Source organism: Cylas formicarius, unplaced genomic scaffold (genome assembly GCF_029955315.1).
Source record: "Cylas formicarius isolate icCylForm1 unplaced genomic scaffold, icCylForm1.1 PGA_scaffold_4__25_contigs__length_36172078, whole genome shotgun sequence".
NCBI lineage: Eukaryota > Metazoa > Arthropoda > Insecta > Coleoptera > Brentidae > Cylas > Cylas formicarius.
In genome coordinates this window covers 12318644-12338085 of record NW_026844334.1, presented here as the reverse complement: position 1 = coordinate 12338085, position 19442 = coordinate 12318644, and the positions used below count along the sequence as shown (strand labels likewise).

Here is a 19442-nt window from a genome sequence, read left to right as displayed (position 1 = left end):
TGTTCTGTGATACTATGGTATCATCTATGGCATTGTAGTGTGCTGTGCATGCATGCCCCGAAATTTGTTACAATTAGAATAGCACGAAAACAATCAATCATTTCGAAACACGTTTAATAATCGTTTCGCGAGATCGGATTAAAAGGAGACTTTTTGCAGCGTCGCACTTATCAGTTTCTTTATTATTTAGTGGGTCTCCTAATTTCGAGGAGAAGATGTCAAAGCGAAGAATTGAAGTGGGTGACACCGCTAGCAAGAAGAAAAGGTACTTAATATTGAGGCATGTAGGTAGTAAGTTAATTTCTTTGTTTAATTTGATAGGGATCCTGTTCCTGTTGCTTCAACTTTTCCTCCTACTGTAGTAACGCTAAATAACCCATATACAGGAGTGCGTTACACTCAAAGGTACCATGAACTATTTAGAAAACGAATAGGGTTGCCAGTCTTTGAATACCGAGCAGACTTTATGCGTCTTCTTGAAGAACATCAGTGTATAGTCCTCGTAGGTGAGACTGGATCTGGGAAAACAACTCAAATTCCACAATGGTGCGTTGAGTACTCTAGACAAATGGGAAAAAAAGGTGTTTGTTGCACACAGCCCCGAAGAGTGGCTGCCATGTCAGTGGCACAGAGAGTATCAGAGGAAATGGATGTTGTACTAGGTCAAGAAGTGGGTTATAGTATACGTTTTGAGGATTGCTCATCGGCCAGAACAGTTTTAAAGTAATATGAATAATGTGGTAAGGTGATCATATATAAAACTGAATTTCTTTAGGTATATGACAGATGGTATGTTGCTACGTGAAGGCATGAGTGATCCAATGTTGGATGCCTATCAGTGCATACTGCTTGATGAAGCTCACGAGCGTACATTAGCCACCGACATTCTCATGGGTGTTCTTAAGGAAGTAATTAAACAGAGGAGTGACTTAAAATTGGTTATTATGTCTGCAACTCTGGATGCTGGAAAATTTCAACAGTATTTTGACAATGCTCCCTTAATGAACGTGCCAGGTCGTACCCACCCTGTAGAAATTTTTTACACTCCTGAGCCTGAAAGAGACTATCTAGAAGCCGCTATTCGAACAGTTATTCAAATCCATATGTGTGAGGAAATTGCTGGTGAGAATTTTGAATCTTATAATCTTACAATATATCAAAATTTAACCACAGGCGCTCTATGTTAATCTTGGCTAAATCTGTATCGTGTTTTAGGTGACATTCTTTTATTTTTGACTGGTCAAGAGGAGATTGAGGTGGCCTGTAAAAGAATAAAGAGGGAAATTGACAATTTAGGCCCTGATGTGGGTGAACTGAAGTGCATTCCTCTGTATTCTACTTTACCCCCTAACCTTCAGCAACGCATTTTTGAAGATCCGCCTCCAAATAAGACTAATGGTGCTATTGGGCGCAAAGTAGTAGTCTCCACAAACATTGCTGAAACTTCATTAACTATAGATGGCGTAGTGTTTGTGATTGATCCTGGTTTTGCTAAGCAAAAGGTGTATAACCCGAGAATTCGTGTAGAGTCATTATTGGTGTCTCCAATAAGTAAAGCCTCAGCACAACAGAGGGCCGGTCGTGCAGGAAGAACAAAGCCAGGAAAATGTTTCAGGTTGTATACCGAAAAGGCCTTTAAAGTTGAAATGCAGGACAACACATATCCAGAAATTTTAAGGTAGGAAAATGCACTCAACCGTAAATTTACCTCAATGGGAAATCTTATTTTTTAGATCAAATCTGGGGTCGGTGGTGCTGCAGTTAAAAAAACTGGGGATTGATGACCTTGTGCACTTTGATTTCATGGATCCCCCTGCTCCCGAAACACTGATGAGAGCGCTAGAATTATTAAACTACTTGGCTGCCCTTGACGATGACGGAAACCTTACCGACTTGGGGGCGGTTATGGCTGAGTTCCCTCTCGATCCTCAGCTGGCGAAAATGCTAATTGCCAGCTGTAACCACAACTGTTCAAACGAGATCCTTTCCATAACCGCTATGCTGTCAGGTATTGATGAACTGCGATAAAAAAGTTCAAAAGGGATGATCCCGATAGTAAAACAATTAAGAAGTTAACAAAGCAACTATTCAATTAATAATATAATCTGCAAAACGTCCCAAAAAAGTATTTAATGGCGTTATAAAAGCATAATAAATAAGAGGGATTTTTATTACTAATGTGGGTGGAAGTTTCCAAAATGTTTCACGGAAATAATTGTGTCCCTGATACTGCTGTTATTATTGTTATTTAGCCAATTAATTTGAACAATTGCCAATTTGCTCATTTCAAAGAAGCAAAGTTGTATTAAATATATACAGGGTTGTTGGTACCAGTGTGAATGTTTAAAAATTTTTAAGTGTTCCTAATTTTAAGGAGTTAATTATTTTTAATGCTTCAGAAGCTTGCAATGTTGCCAAGTCTCAAAATTACAACTTTCGGTTTTTTTTGTCTTAAATTTTTTTTTATAAGATTGCTAATTGGCTGATTTAAGAATAGGAAAGATTAATTAAAAATATACAGGATTAGGTATTAGCTATTTTATTTTTTGCATGTTTCCTAATTTTAAAAAGTTGAGTACTATTTAACAAATAATTTGATTCTGTAACTTGCATTGTTGCAAAATATCAAAATTAAGACACACTTTTTTTTTCCATATAAGATTTGTTAAAAGATTGCCAACTGATTGGTTTAAAAAAAAAATAAGATCAACTAAAAATATACAAATTTGTTGGTACCATTGAAGATGTTTAGAAATTTACAGTATTTGAAACAGTTCTATAAATTAGGTATTTTATTTTTTACATGTTTGCTCATTTTAAAAAGTCAAGAACTTTTTAAATAATACTTTGATATATATATATATATATATATATATATATATATATATATATATATATATATATATATATATATATATATATATATATATATATATATATATATATATAATCACCAACTCTGTATAATTAACACGACGACGACATTGGTTGGTTGGCGAAATAGCACTTGTTGGACTATTTTTGGCATATTAAGACGTGAATCGTTCAAACGGTTCACTCTTAAACCTGATCAAAACTAGTTCTGACTAAGGATAGCTCTGTAGGATTTTTGTGAGTCGAACACAACTATATGTTTTGGAAACGGGCATGCGCCCCGGTCCAATGTTTAGTCCCGCAGTGTTTCGTCAGACCAAATGAGGCGAAGAAGGCGGCCGACGATGCCAAGATGAGATTCGCCCACATCGACGGCGATCATTTGACTTTATTGAACGTGTACCACGCCTTTAAACAGAGTAAGTGTGTGTGTGTGTGTAAAATTTAGGGTTCTCGGCCACCTGGAACCCTTCTATTTTTAAAGTCCTATGGAAAGTCACCGAATTTTCCATTTTCACTTTATAAGGCAGCCAAATTAGAGTCCAATTCAGATGCTCTTCATAGAAACTGCCATCTGTCAGTCAGTCAGTAGCAATTATATTTCCCTTAGTCCAATATTTTTGTTATTCACGGAACTCACATTTAACAAAATGTTTAAAAAATAAAGTGGAACTTATAGTAGTGCTGTTTGTTGATGTTTGCTATTTTTTTCTTAAATGGAACTTCAGATTTTTGTTAAATTCCGAAAAGTGTTTAGGGGCACATGAAATGGTGTGACGACCACCTGGTATTATGCCGGAATTTTAATTCTTTGAAATAATTCAGAAGCCAGTTATGCCGTTTTTTTTTTTGAAGGCATGGAAGATCCACAGTGGTGCTATGATAATTTTGTCAATTATCGCTCATTGAAGTCTGCTGACAACGTCAGGCAGCAGCTATCACGGATCATGGACCGATTCAATCTCAAACGCACGTCCACAGATTTTACAAGCAAAGACTACTACATCAACATAAGAAAAGCACTGGTTAACGGGTTTTTCATGCAGGTAAATAACATTTCTTCATGGGAAAGGGGGATAATTTAATCATTTTACGTGACTGTTACAGGTGGCCCATTTAGAGAGAACTGGACACTATCTGACAATTAAAGATAATCAGATAGTGCAGCTGCATCCGTCAACATGCTTGGACCACAAGCCAGAGTGGGTCATATACAATGAGTTTGTACTTACCACCAAGAATTACATCAGAACTGTCACTGATATCAAACGTAAGTATAAATTAATTCTGTTGAATAAAAGTTGTGAAGAGAGACAGGTGTCCAAGGCTTGTTATGAACACCAATTTAAATAGATAAGTTAAATATAACTTATTTTTAATGAACTATTAATTAATGTGATGTTTGTCTATTGAATATGTTTTCTTATGGTTGGGTATTTTGGACTACAATATACCTGGATATTATTGTTCAAAAGTATGTAGCTGATGAAATTGATACCTCCAGTTACTTTCTTGGTGGAAATTGATTTTACACTCAAGAATAACAGCTTTACAATTTATTTATTATTTTTATTATCACCTGTCTTCAAAACATGAACTAGCATAAAAAAATGAGATAGATGAAACATTGCTTCATCCACCTATCATTCTGTTGATCTGCCTGGTTGGCCAACCTTTTTTTTATTATGTAACGCAATTGGTTTTTAGCTGATTGGCTGCTGAGAATCGCACCTCAGTACTACGACCTGAACAATTTTCCGCAATGTGAAGCGAAACGACAGCTGGAAATTCTTCAGAATAGATTGGAGTCACGCCAATACCAGCAAGGGTTTTAGATTTAAATTTATTATTCATATCGCTTATGTTTTTGTGGCGTCATTCCAGAATAAATTATATATTGATTGAATAGTTGTTTGATTAATAATTGGTGGGTTTTAGCGTTGGTCCAGGTTATTTTGTCCTTCGAGCCGGATAACGTGGACCGACGTTAAAACCCACCATTTTGATCCGGCTCGAAGGACCAAAATGGTGGGTTTTAACGTAGGTGCACGTTATTTGCTGCGCTGATTTTTGTTTGATTGAGTGGACTGTATTTTTCGATAACTATTTTTCACTTTTCCAACTTAAAACATGAGAAAACATGAAAATGAATAATAAAGCTTAACGTCTAATGCGGCTTGCAATACATGCCTCGGTTTTTTGTGTGTCGCGCGTCTCTTTTCAGGCGACCCTTTTTTTACGGCGCCCGCGGTATTGCCGTCGCTGGGCAGTTTAGAAGATCGTCCAATAATATTTAGATAATAAACGAAGAAATGAATGCACCACCATATAATGTTTACTCTCTTAGTCGCCCCCCCCCCCCCCCCCATTGCCAGTATCTTTACAGGTAAGAAATTCAACAGCATAAGCTAAGGTAATTTAAAAATTTGATCTCTGGGTTTAACTTCTATATGTCGGTAACGCAGGGGTTACACATAGTGTGTGATAAGTAGATAAGCTACGATGTCTCCAGAGCAGAAATCCTGACAATCTCAAACCTTAAAATAAGGCAGTTGCTCCAGTGATTGTGGCTAGTGCACCATCACTATGATGGAGGCCAATAAACCCATGAAAATGGATTGTCATTTGGAAGTGCAATTAGTAGTGTACTATAAGTAAAATTGACATTTTTTCGGGAGTCCCCCAGGGTTGTCACACTGGACCCATCCTTTTTAACTGGTTTATAAACGATATTGTTAGTGTACTGTCTGAATCGCAGTCTTTTGTTTTGCGAATGATTTGAAAATATTCAGGAGGGTTGCAACAAGCGAGGATATTCTGGGGGGAGTGGAGAGTGTTTTCATGTGGTCTAAAATTGATAGTCTCGCGTAGCAATGTAAAAAAAATGCTTTAATATTAGCTTTAGTCGTTTATTTAGTATGGTTCACAATCGATATACCATTGATGGTGTCGAAATCGAGGCTTTCACTTGCATTAAAGACTTGGGTGTTTTCTTGGATTCTAAACAAAGTTTTGTGACACATTTTGCGTAAGTCGTAAACAGGTCTACGCGAGTCCTTGGGTTTGTTGTACTCAATAGTGGCCAACTTATTCCCCATTGCTTTATATATCACTTTGGTTCCCTCTAGATTGGAGTATGCATCTGTGGTATGATCTCCATATTATGCCTACCATATAGATAAAGAAAGTATTTCTAAGTTCTTTGGTTTCTGAGGCGCATATCAATATCTATAATGGGTATTAGATCGACTACAGTATTATAACTAAGGCCTTCAATATTGATACTCTCAATCCAGGAGATTCCAAAGTGATTTATTTTTTCTCTAAGATTTTCAATGGTTGGTATTATTGTCCACCTCTTTTACACTGCATGCAATTTAAAGGATATTACAAAAGCTGTGTCAACTCAATGTTCCGCGCAAATTATTAAGTTTATTCGCCCCTTGCGCTGAAAGCGTGCAACTGCCTAAAGCGTGATCCTTTTGTCGGCAGCGTCCGCTCATTTCTTTGCGTTTCAGTGGTTCCACTTAATTCTATTTGTTATATCTTGTTCTTGTTTAATTCTGTTATACTGCTGTCTTTCTCTCTATTTGTCTTTAATGAATGTAAAAGTTTTGTAAATTGGTTAAACTGCAAATAAATTAAATTAAATTAAATTATGCAAAATTGTTTACAGAACTGAAAAAAAGAAGTTTTCCTAAAAGAACTAAGAAGATCAAAAAATCCAAAGCTACCACTGATTTACAACCGCCCAATAATCTGCTACAAACAAGCCATTGATAAGGAAAGTAGGGCAAAATAAAACAATAACTTTAAAAACACAAATACAAGGTTTAATTATTTTATACACTGATTTGTCAAAATTATATGTTCAATATAACTTAAACCACCTCTCATCCTTAAATTGTAGGTCCATGAACCTGTGACAAGAAGGACGTTATGTTCACTTCCTTCAAGATGGTAGTGTCAACGGGCCTTAGTCTCTTAGAAGAAGTGGAACTGTAACTGTCAGACCGATGCCTGCGTTTTCTCGTGCTAAAATGATCGCGATTTTGATTTTGAAGCAGGTAAAAGTTACTTTCGTTTACCTCTCAACCAAGTCTGCATCTTCGTTAATCCCGCGCTTGCCACTGTCGTTAAGGCTCTCTGACGAGCTTCTCGTCTTTGCACTTATGCTATCGTCCAATCCGAATTCCAGTAAGCTGACAAAAGGAGTCAAAGAAATGTAAATATCAATTTCTGCATTATCTTCACAGAACAATGTCACTTTCTGTGCCTTATATTTGGAACTAAAACTGCTTTGGAACTCCTGGTTTGAAGCTACCTCATCGTTATGGTAAACAATAGTGTCCTCCTCAAAGTAATTTCTTATTGTGAAATAATCATACATACAAAACTCTTTCTTGTGCTCAGTCTCTTCTGAATCCTTTGTTTTTTCATCCAAATCTGATTTGGTCCTGTGCAGATTTGCTCCACTCATTTTAAACCAGTTAATTTGATCATCCGACGCTTTCTGAGAATGTTGAACTACTTCACCATTCTGTTTCTGCGCTGGGCTTTTTGACACACTTTTAGACTTAAATTTGTGAACTTTGGAAGTTTGCGGTGTTTTTGGTTGTTTGGTAGACTTTCTAGTACTTGGAGCCTTTTTAGGGCTAATTGTCTTTCTTGAACCTCTACATTGTCTTGTTTTCTCACTCTTCTCTGCATCCTCAGTATTTAGTATTGGGTTTATAGCCTTTTCATTTATTTTTTTCTTTAAGTCTTTAGGGGTATCTTTTACTTCCTTTGCTGTCTTAACAGGTGGCTTTTTACAAGTTAAAGTTGTGGTTTCTTTGGAGTGGTTGTCTTTAGTTTGCTTCAAACTTTCTTTGGGTTCTTGGACTATCATTTTAGAAGCACACTCTTCATGTTTAAAATTACTGAATACCCTTTCATTCTCACCATCTTGGTCATTCAACCAGTAATAGTTATGTGGATTGCCTATAAAGGAAAAACCTGGAGTAACTGGAAAGTTAGGAGTATCCACAGAGAAATTCTCTCCTCCTGTGATTTCTTTTAGGTTAGCTCTTAGCATTGGAGTAAAAGGGGTTTCATTTTTTCCAGATCTAATTGTTGGAGTTGGTGGGATCTTCATAGGTGTTTTTTCTTGGATATGCCTAGCTTTAAAGGTTGTTTCTTCCATGGATATGTCACCAGAGTTTCTGTTGCTTAAAACATCAGATGAGAACTGTTTTTTCTCAAGATTTATATCATTTTTATGTACCTCCTTAACTGGAGTTTTGAGGTTCATTTCCAGAAGTCTGGCTTCTTCAGCTGTAACATTTAAGTCTTTGGCTTTTTTGAAGTTCTTTTTCTTCATTTTCTTCACATTTGCTGGTTCTTTCTTTTCATCCTTGGGAGGATCTATAAACTGCCTCAGGTTTGAGTCCCAACATATTGGCACATTTTCTTCTATTGGCTTTTTTTTAGTTATTGCAGATTTGTCTTTATCTGAAGAAGTTTCTCTTAATTCTTTTATCTTGTCTGTAGCTACTGGTTTCAATGCCTTCTTTGGTGATGGGAAAGTTAAATTCCTAACATGACTGCCACTTTTTGGAGTCTTTTTCTGAGTGTTTGTCATTGACGGTGACGGAGTTATGATATCTTTTTCTCCTTGTTTTTGTCTTTCCACAGATTTATTAATGCCAGATGACAAATTCTGTTTCTCCAAAGAAGCATCCTTGATATGGCTCTGCTGCTGCACTTCATGATCCAATAATGGCAACTCATTTGTACTTTTGTAATTTGTTGCGTCAGCTTGTATATGTTCTTCAGAATAGGTCTTTTCAATTTTGTTATTAATTATTTCTACAGTAACTTTTGATTTGGGGTAAATTACTCTTTTCAAGCCCTGTCTTTTCTTTTTTATAATAGGACTCTTGTTATTTACATTATAGACCTTAACATATTCCTGAATATTCTTGACTTCATTTCCTTGTTGAGACATCACACTATTAGGATCTGAAAGACACAATATCAACAGCTAGAAAAAAATTAATTAGTTCGTTTACATACTATGACCTCCTTCGATGGTTGCTAAATTTGTTTCCTTGTGTTTGAGTATTCCCAAATTCTCCTGATCAACTGAACTGAACTGAGGCATTGTAATAGGTTGGTCCACAACAAAACATGGTGGCTGTAACATCACAATACTTGGCATGTTATTTAGATAAAGGGAAGTCCCACTTGTAACGTTTTTCTTCCTTTCTAATTGAGCAGTTGATGGTAAACAAGTAGATGTTAGAGGATTTAAACTTTGATCATACATTATCAAATTATTTGTCCTAGACAACTTGGAACTGCACATTTCACTAGATAAAAGGGAATTATCTGTTTCCTCATTCAAGACATTATTGTGACAGTTTGAAGCTGAAATATCGTTATTAATGCTTGCAGGGGTGCTAAAATGGATATATTTTAATAACAAGTATGGTATGTATCTTACAAATTTTACCTACTAGGAGGAGTTTCTGTATTAATAACTTTATTTATGCTGTTGATGATTGGTTGGCCTAAAAATAACTTTCTTAGACTAAACCAAAGTGAATTATTATTAATAATTACAATGACAAAAACAGCATAAAGGTTTTTTGTAAGTAAGTAAAAATTAGCAATTGTTAGGTAACTTTTAAAATAGTTGGAAAGGTAAGAAAATACAGAAATCTATGGTGACTTACCCAAAAAGTCTTGCAAAACCTCTTCAAACATGGGATCTGCTTCTGTGCGTTTCAACACATTTTTTATGGTAGCATCCAGTTCAACTGAAATACCATCATGTACATCTTCATCAGCTTTAGAACACGTTACTTCTGGTGTATTGAGCACAGTATTAATTGTCTTGGCTAGTTTTTCTTGAAATTCTGTATTTTGCAACAATGTTTGACTCATAACCTACAATAACCCAGAAAATAATCACCCCTAAAAATATCAATATAGCTAATTACTTCTGATATAACATCCTTTTCTGGTGTCGCCAATTTCTCTATTGCAGTAGTTTTATGTGTATTTAGATTTCTTCTTGAAGCTTTCACGTTGTAATTTAAATTGTTCTTCACATAATTTATATGCCCAGGCAAGCTATATTCTGGGGTGGTTTCAATATCAGAAGCATGACTCTCTGGAAATTGCGATTCAATGGCAGAAGACTCACTGGATGACCTTCTTGGTGATAATGAAGGAGTGGTTTTGTCCAGCAAAAACAGCAGTTGATTTGGCAAATAAACTGGGGAGAGGAATTCATTGCCTTTCAATTTGCAATAATTTGTGTCTTCCAAATATCCTTGAACTACAAACCTTATGAACAAACATTTAATAATACACACCGCGAATCATACTTATTTCGTAAATGTGTGAGTGTGCCGTTAAAATATCTTCCAAACTTTGTCCAGCAATTCTAGTATTTATATGTTTGCCACAATGTTGAAAATTCTGTTTCAGGAAAGCCTTGTAGGCCGCGTGACAATTATTTTTTAAGAACCCTGGAAAAGTTAACAGTTTAAAATTAACAAATTTCAGAAGCAGTGGCGCACAAGTAAAGCCAAACAAAAAACAATGACGATGAAGCGGGAAAAGGGACAATTATTACCTAATACAAGTCTATTTATGTGTTTCTCGTATTCCATTTGTAACAAATTTATGCACCTGCTAAAATACAGAAAATCTGTCCTTTTTAATTGACTTTCTATTTTCTATTTCTTTCTAAAATTATTGTTTTTATTAGCAAAAGTACGACGCGTCCGACTGGCCCGTGGCACACAACACAAACTAACTTCAAAAATACAATCAAAGCTGTCAAAGCATTGAATAAAAAAATTAGGATTAGGTAAAAAGCATCTGCACGCCATGGACCATAGAAGAACGATTAGTGGGCTTTTGGGATATGTGGTGGGGTCTATTATGGTTATTTTTATATTATTCAGGTTGTTCCACTATCAAAATTGTAATTTTTTCACTTAAATTATTGCAACTGGTTGACGTTAGGCTTATTAGAGTGTTGGCTAATTATAAAGCAATTCGTGACTATAATAATAGAGTCAGTGACTTGGTTAATAAAATTTTAATGGCTATATACATGCATTCATAATGATGACTGTGATGACGATGAGGTGGCTTTTACTTGATGAAAATCCATTTATCAAAATAAATAAGAACTAAAAGTTCAGATTTTCACGAAATTACATATTTTTACATAACAATTGTTTCGACAACACCGTGTCTTTATCAAAAGACACGGTGTCAAAAAGACATGGCATTGTCGAAACAATTGTCATGTAAAAATATATAATTTCGTGAAAATCTGAACTTTTAGTTCTTATTTATTTTGAAAATATTAACTGTCATTTTTTGCAAGTGGTTTTGGTAGGTTTAGCGGTCTATTTGTATAAAATTGTATACAAATTAAACTATTAGGTCACGCAAGAACGTGTTTGTTAATTAGACATAACCATACGAGTTATCAACGATCAACAAAAATTGAGATCTTTATCTCCTCAATATTTACCTTGTGAGTTACTCCGACAGTTTTCCTATTTAAAAATGCAACTTTCCTCCAAAGCAATAGTTTTTTTATTGGTGAGTTTCGGCACTCAGTTTTGCAAAACTGCATTAAACTCTGATATTATCGAAATCCGTACATATTATGAAGAGCAGACATGCTTACGAAAGATAATCCGTAATTCTGCCAGTCGTACTATTGTTTCCAACATTCTAATTTCTAGTACTAAACCCTCAGTAAAACTGGACAGCTCTCTATCAGATCCAATTTCAATTTTTGCCCGGGAGATATCTTATATTTTAGATTTAAGAGATGCAAGGGTCTTGGGTAATTTTTACATACATTTGAAAACTGGTTACTTTGAGCCCAGATCTTTATTTATCTTTTTGGTATCTGCAATTGACGAAAGCTTTCTCTCCCAATTGGCAAAGTACTATATTGGAAAAGTCTACCTGATAAATCAAAATCTCGAAATATACACGTATCGGCCTTACAAGTCCGAAAACGTTCACAATCCCGATCTTACTCCATTATACGTCAAGGCTTGCCAGCAACTGGCTGAAAACATCACCTTAGAACCTTTCGGTAAGTGACTTTTTGTCGCTACGAAAATCTCAAATGTGTATAATTTCAGCCTACCCCAAAAAATGGAGAAACACCACCCTTATAATATACCTGAGGAATTTAACTCCATTCGTAATATTGAAGGGTATTTACGGGTTTGAAGTGAACTTTACGTCAAAAGTTGCCGAATGTATTGGAATGAAGTTGCGTAAAATCGGACACAGTCACACATTTCAAGGGATCAAGGTCAACGGGTCCTACGAAAACGAGGGGTTACAACTCCTTTACCAAAAGGAAGTAGACGCGGTAGCTGGAGGGTATAACGGTTTCATCTTCGGTGAACCGCAGTCCGGAGATTTTGATAAGTCGGTCGTCTACTATGTCGATGACGTAATCGTCAACGCGCCTAAAGCCGACGTCACCCCCCATTGGGTTAGGATTATGAATATAATGACTGTGGATGCAGAATTTGCCTCTTTGGGGACTTTATTCATTTGGGTGGTATTCATCCGCCTGACTTACGGGATAAAACCTGTTACGCTCTTCAAGCTCACCGCCATGACTCTATTTCAAAATCCAGTTCACAAAATCGTTACCAAACACCGAAATATCAGGTTGGCGTTGAGCGCCTGGCTGCTTGGTATTTTGTTATTGACCACCGTGTTCACGGTCGCCATCCAAGAAATGTTCTACAGCACACAGTACGAGAAACAAATAGACAACGAGCGTGACGCATTAAACTCCGACCTACCAATCCTGCTACCCACGGAAGTGGCGAGTTTGATGGAGAGATTCAACGTTTCTGTTCCGAGGGGAGTGCGTTGCCCTCAAATAAACGAATGCATCCTGCAGGTTTGCAGGAAGAAATCAGCAATATTTTTCGTATCGAAAATGATCACCGAATACTCCTCGCGAGCACTTTGCACGGACTCGGTCACCGGCGAATTGCTTCTCCATCTTGGTCGTACATTAAGGAAAGCCCATATTAGGATGTTTTTTGCCAAAGGATTTCCACCATTCGAGGTGTTCGACGAGACCCTCAAGCGTTTGGTTTTGCACGGAGGGTTTCTGGTTAGAATGGAAAATGTTGGAAAATTCCTTTTGGGCGTAGTCGACGCTCAGAATTATAGAAACTCGAGATTCCGGCCGAACCTTTTAAATTTGGAAAAGCTTGAATTTTTGTTTGTTTTGTGGGCTGTCGGGTTAGGCTTTTCGACAGCAATTTTCTTTGCTGAATTGTGGATCGCGCAGCGTCTTCGGAGGCGGCGCAAAGCGCAATAATAAAAAAACACTAGTTCGGTCTACACTGTATGCTTATATCACAGTTTTGCGCACTGTTAAAAACAATAAAACCCTGAATTTTAATTAATACAATTGTTTTTGTTACCCTCAGAATTAGCCTATAAAATTACACACATATAAAATACCACATATAAAATTCACACATATAAAATTACCTGCACTTGATGTAATGAAAAACATTTTTGAAAATTAATTAATTTCAATTAACTATTAACTATTAATCTATTTAAGCCCCTTAAATTGCAGGGCTGTGCTCCATACCTAAATTAAGTTTTATAACAGAAAAGAAGAAGTCAGTTGACCAATGATCGAAGAGCTTCCAGGAAGTGACACGAAATGAAAAACATAATTTACTAACTTTTTGTAAGCTCATAAATTTTACGACCGCGAATAAACGGGCTATTAAAATATCCTCATTTATTATAACCAGTACCCTATTGGCCTTAGGCAATATTTAAATAGTTAACAATTTTCCAGTGCGACCCAACAAATGGCACGCAATGCATGCTACATGGTATTACATACTATGCGTGGCTGTCATCAAGTGTTTCGTTTTAACATGAAAAGATACGCGTTATTGATTAATGTTTTAATTTTTTATATATCAACCTGCCACGTGACGGCGATCCTTAAAACGGTTGACCCATTAAAAATTTGGCCGGAAAGAAAATGCCATAATCAGTTGATCGACTTGCTCATCGATAATTACACTCTAATCGTTACAAATTCGGTGGTCGAATCGAAACGCAATCCCGTGGTAATCATGGACGACACTTTTCGCACAGCTCTCTTGATTAAATCGTCCAAGATTTTCTACTATATTGACGTCACTAGTCCTTTAGCATTGAGCACGTTTTATCAGCAGCTCCGAATGGGCAACTTAGAACCAAGGGCGTTGTATCTTTTGCGGATGTTGTCGATTAGCAAAGAAATATTTATGAATTTATCGAAAAATTATGTATACAGGGTATACATTGTAGACAAGCATTGGGAAGTGTTTACTTATCATCCTTACAAGTACGAAAACATAAACAGCCCCGAGATCTCATCTGTGGAACTCGGAAAATGTAACGACTTCACTTTTACTAATGGTAAATATGGCATAAAAAAGTTTCTAGTTAATATGTGATGTAGGACGAACTTTACTATAGATATAGTCTGTTGAAAAATATAATAAACTTGCTTTGGTTAAGGAATACTTTGACTGATAGTTTTTCAGAACATAATTTTTCTGTTTGCTTTAGATTCTCTCTGTTTGCTATTTATTTAATATATACTTTTTTTTTCATATCTGATAGCAATATTAAGGAAATATTGAGAAAAGAGTATCTGAAAGTGTGTAAAGAATTTATTGACCATCGCGCTAAAGGATGGAAAACATCTACTGCAACAAACATTGAGTCAGTTTTTGTTCGCAGTTGCTCAAGTTCCATCTTGGTTGATAGTTTTTAAGAATATAATTTTCTATTTCAATTTAAATTATTTATGTTATTTATTTAAAATATACAATAAAATTAGTTTTCAATCAATAATATAGAAACATTTTGGAATGTTTGAATATTTACAGATATTTAATGAAATGTCTGTTTTTCTCCAAAACCCTACCTTAATATCTAGCAAAATTTGATAATTATTAAAAACATGCATATGCAGATGTACTAAAAATATAGAAAAATGTATAAGCTCTCCTTTATAAAGTTGTAATAAATAGCAATAGTTTCTCATTTGTTTGAATTTTGTTCAAAATTAAAATCAATTAATTTTGTTTTGCAATTTTTACTTTGAATTCATAATTATTGTACTTTTTTCAAATAGCGAAACATATAATTTTGAAAGCCCAAATTTATTTCCTTTTCATTCAAAAAACATGAATATTTTTTCTTTAATTTAATTTATTTAACTAATACCTAAGCCACAGAATCAAAGTGGATAAAAAATTGGATGCTGAACTTATTTTTATCTGAGCTTTTGTCAAAAATACTTCTTTCTATGTCTCTATTTTTTTTCGTATTAATTAACGTCTCCCAAATATGAATTAAAATAGTTCCAGACTATCCTAGGAAATGGAGAAACACGACGATGCGAGTGTACTACAGATCAATCACTCCCTACGTTTATGGAGACGGCAACGGATTAGAAGAGAAGATTCTCCAAGAAGTGTCCTCGTACCTCGGCATGAAGCTCGAGGGAACGTTAGCGAGGCATACCTTCCAAGGAATCAAAATAAACGGAACCTACCAAAACAAAGGCATGCAAATGTTAATGGAAAAAAAATGCGATGTGGCCGTTGGCGGTTACCATGCCCATCTCGGTCCCTTCCACGAAGATTTCGATACTAGCATCATCTACATTATCGATACGATCCATTACGTGTTTCCGAAGTCGCCATTGAAGACGAACTGGGAAAGAATATTTGAAATTGCGCCTAGGAACGAGAAAATTGCCTTCATCCTTACGACCATATTCTGGATCGGTTTTGTTCATTTCGCTTATGGCGAAAGCATAGCTAATCTCATCGAAATCGCTTTTCTCGTGACTATCAACGTAGTGGTTCCCACCATCCCGACTAGTAGATACAAATTTAGGATAGTTTTAGGCTTTTGGATTTTGGGCACTTATGTGCTAAGCACCGTTTTCACAGCATTTTTTCAGGCAATATTTTACAGCCAAAAACACACCAAGGCCATGTATTCCATCGAGGACTTAATGGAATCGGACTTGGAGATCTTGGGCCCTCATTACACCCTTAGTTTGTATATCGAAAAAGGCGCCAAGGATGATTTACAAATATATGACAGGATGCAGACTTGTACCAATAGAACAAATTGTATACTCAAAGTATGCAAGGACAGAGTAGCTGCTTATTTGGCAGACAGGATAAGCGTACTTTTCCTAGCCTTTGACAATTGTCTAGATTCCGACAACGGAGAACTCATGATCGATATGGGGGAAGATTTGTATTGGTTTTTTCAGCAGATGTTCTTTTCGAAAGGTTACCCAGCTTACGACGCGATAGATAGAACGATAAAAAAATTGTGGCTAAACGGTGGCCTCAAAGCCAGATCGGAGAGAAATGGAAAGAAAAAATTCGAGATCGCTCTAGCGAAGAGCAAAAAAAACATGCGCAGCGGAGAACTGAGCGTGATCGAGATGAGGTTTATTCTGTTCTTTTGGTCGGGAGGCTTGTGTGTGGCAACGGCCGCTTTTTTCCTGGAATTGTGCTTCTATAAATATTTCAAAAGAATCTAACCAGATATGTAGATCAAAATTAAATTTTCTTTGCGCTTGCTAGGAACTTCATCAGTTGGTCGAAAGTAGTAACTTACTTTATTTGAAATGGGTTAAATTAATATTTCTAATACATATTGACGGTGTGCATCTTACCGTCGTTATTCACGCTGCTAGACCTAAGCATTGCAACAGCTTGTTTTTGATGTCCGTTGATTAGAAACTCCAAAAGATGGAAAGGCTTTTTGGAATTTTCTTTTTTCTAAAAACTTCTTTATTGAGTGCTCCGAATAAACAACAAATATTTCGATCATGGAATATGTGAAACTTCATTACTATAAAAAACAACACGTTAAATAATATATAAAATAATAATATATAAAAAAAAGTTACTGATTATTTTATTTCTATTGATTAAAAAATTTGTGATTGGTATTTATAAGATTTTCGAAAGCTCTGACTTTAGGCTGAATCCATAGAATTATCCTAAAAGTAACACTTTCAATAAATTAATTATGATTCGGTTGTAATAATATGGAAATTTTTTTGATATTACGCAAAGGGCTAAAAATGCACAAATTTATTTTTGAGGTGGGCCCTCCCTATAAAAGCTTGCTAAAAAAAGCTATTGCTTAAAAATGGATTCCAGCATACATTACTTAAACAGTAAGGTAAAATTGGACCGTGCTTGTAAGAAAGACAAATCAGGGCAAACCAACCTTTTAATTTCAAAATATATCAGAGCAACACAAATTACGAAGTGAAGACAAAACTATTATTATTAGTATTCGACTTAACAATGAACTTCTGCGACATCAGTAATTAAAAATTAAATAAAACGTATATTTTAAAAATGGGTTGCTATTTTTATTCCGCTGATTAAAAAATCCCAGCTTTCTTATTGGCAATAATCGTCGGTGGGACATGTAATAAGCCTCAATTGCATCTGCCTTGCGCTAATTAACTCTATATTCTTCGCCTCAGTGATAAGCAAACGTATAGACCTTGCGCCATCATTAAATGACGTCCTACTAAATTCGTGACATTCGAGCGATCCAGTTTAAAATCGAGTTGCCCAATAATCATCGTAACGACTCGCAGGAAACCGCGCGCGAACCTAGACCTTCACAATCTTTAATAGCGAAAGTTGATTTAAACAAAATCAGAAGCGACCATACCAGCACGGGGTATAAAAACCACCGAATTCCGTGAAATTATCATCAGTTCGATTTTGCACCTGAGTAGACCATAAACAACAATGGCAGCTAAGGTAAGATAACCGCGTAATATTTTATATTTATTACCGACAATTTGGATCCCTAACTTTTAACAAATATTTTTATTTTCAGTTCGTAATCTTCGCCGCTGCTTTGGCCTATGCCAATGCCGGCTTCATCGAATCGCCCGCCATAGCTTCCTACGCGCCAGCTCCAGTGGCCTACTCAGCTCCGTTGCTGACCAAATCCGTCGCTCCAGTGATCTCCACCTACGCCGCCAACGCTCCAGTGATTTCCACATACTCGGCTCCAGCGATCTCAAAATCCGTCGTCTCGACTTACACCACTCACTCCGCTCCAGTAGTGTCCGCTTATTCAGCCCCGGTTTATGCAAAGTCCGTTGCTCCGGTAGCTGCTTACTCGGCTTACTCAGCTCCAATAGTTTCGAAGGCAGCGTATGCAGCTCCAGCGTTTTCCGCTTACTCAGCTCCAGCTCTAGAGGCGTATTCCGCACCTATCATTTCCAAAGCCGCCTACGCTGCACCTGTGGCTGCATATGCCGCCCATTCCGCTCCAGTTTTCTCTTCTTATTCGGCTCCGGTGTTGGCTAAGTCAGTAGCCCCTATCGCATACTCGGCCGCTCCAGTGGCTTACTCTGCAGGTCCAGTCGTTTCATCGTACTCCGCCCCAGTGATTTCTTCGTACTCAGCTCCAGTAGTGGCGAAATCGGTGGCCCCATTGGCGTACGGCGCTCCAGCCTGGTGAACTGTGATAATGTAAACGCTTGCTACTTATTTATTTGAGTTGAATAAATGTCATACTTATTAGAAACAAGTTTAATTATTATTTATTATTTTTATAACCTAGAAAAACATTTTTTTTTGTTGCCCAGCATGCCCTGATGCCCATGATGGTATGAAAAACTATTACTAAAAAGCGTTTCAGATTTCTATTGTTTAATAAATCCTCCACCGAAAATTTGGGAAATCTTTAGATTATTGTCTTCACTCCATTACTCTAAAGAACTGAATGAAACAATGTTTGCCAACGGCTGAAGATATTTTGAAATTTAATTTTTTAATTAACTAACAATAAATGTTTCCAGAATAATAGAAACTTAAAAAAAAATGTATTCCGCATTGAAAAACTTGCATTTTTAAAAATTTCCTCAAAACCATGTTTTCTAACTTAGTAAAATAAAAGTAACCAATTCTCTATTTTGAGACGAAAATGTATTACAAGCCAAAATATTTGGTTATTTTTTGAATGTCACTTTTCGTAATACATTTTTGCAAGTAATTTAATGCTAACTAAATTCAAATTATCAATTTTGATTTAAAATATGCCACATGGCAGTATAATGCTCTCTGTGAAATATAAGGAAATAGGAATAAACTAAGCAAAACAATTATAAAAATAAAACTAACCAGTTGTTGAAAATTGGAGATGAAATGTTACCAAAGTGTTTTTTAAGCAAATGTTTCATTATACAAGTTAAATAAAAATTGGGGGGTTATAATTAAAAAAAAAACGAGCATATAAAAAAATGGAAATTCAATAGTTTTATTATTTTCAGAAAAGGTAGTGGCTTTTTGGCATATATAAAATTAATTTGCCTATATAAAAAATTTAAAAAATAATAAAAATTTCGGGCGTTTTGGTATTTTAGCGAAGAAATCGATAGATTTCAAACACTAATGGTATTTTGATGTATGTCAGTT

At 35.9% G+C, this 19442-nt stretch overlaps 4 protein-coding genes across 4 annotated transcripts; 3 read left to right on the top strand and 1 right to left on the bottom strand.

Moving 5' to 3' along the window:
• Positions 1–10: 10 nt before the first annotated feature.
• LOC132701179 (ATP-dependent RNA helicase DHX15 homolog) lies at positions 11–4759 on the top strand. The gene is made up of 9 exons (XM_060668905.1): positions 11–265; positions 322–723; positions 776–1122; positions 1216–1678; positions 1734–2008; positions 3171–3293; positions 3730–3920; positions 3982–4144; positions 4582–4759. The coding sequence occupies exons 1-9, from the start codon at positions 216–218 to the stop codon at positions 4707–4709; spliced, it is 2142 nt and encodes a 713-aa protein (XP_060524888.1). The 5' UTR covers positions 11–215; the 3' UTR covers positions 4710–4759.
• Positions 4760–6710: 1951 nt separating this feature from the next.
• On the bottom strand, positions 6711–10690 carry LOC132701281 (uncharacterized). Its single transcript, XM_060669078.1, has 8 exons — positions 10502–10690; positions 10251–10394; positions 9861–10201; positions 9594–9807; positions 9371–9428; positions 8932–9317; positions 6963–8877; positions 6711–6909 (listed from the first exon to the last, which is right to left on the bottom strand). The coding sequence occupies exons 1-8, from the start codon at positions 10536–10538 to the stop codon at positions 6774–6776; spliced, it is 3231 nt and encodes a 1076-aa protein (XP_060525061.1). The 5' UTR covers positions 10539–10690; the 3' UTR covers positions 6711–6773.
• Positions 10691–11382: 692 nt separating this feature from the next.
• On the top strand, positions 11383–16537 carry LOC132700895 (uncharacterized). The gene is made up of 3 exons (XM_060668472.1): positions 11383–11995; positions 12045–13248; positions 15316–16537. Exons 1-3 carry the CDS (start codon positions 11452–11454, stop codon positions 16523–16525), a joined length of 2958 nt encoding a protein of 985 aa, XP_060524455.1. The 5' UTR covers positions 11383–11451; the 3' UTR covers positions 16526–16537.
• Positions 16538–16562: 25 nt separating this feature from the next.
• LOC132701150 (cuticle protein 16.5-like) lies at positions 16563–18533 on the top strand. The gene is made up of 2 exons (XM_060668861.1): positions 16563–17774; positions 17854–18533. Exons 1-2 carry the CDS (start codon positions 17763–17765, stop codon positions 18484–18486), a joined length of 645 nt encoding a protein of 214 aa, XP_060524844.1. The 5' UTR covers positions 16563–17762; the 3' UTR covers positions 18487–18533.
• The last annotated feature ends 909 nt before the right edge of the window (positions 18534–19442 follow it).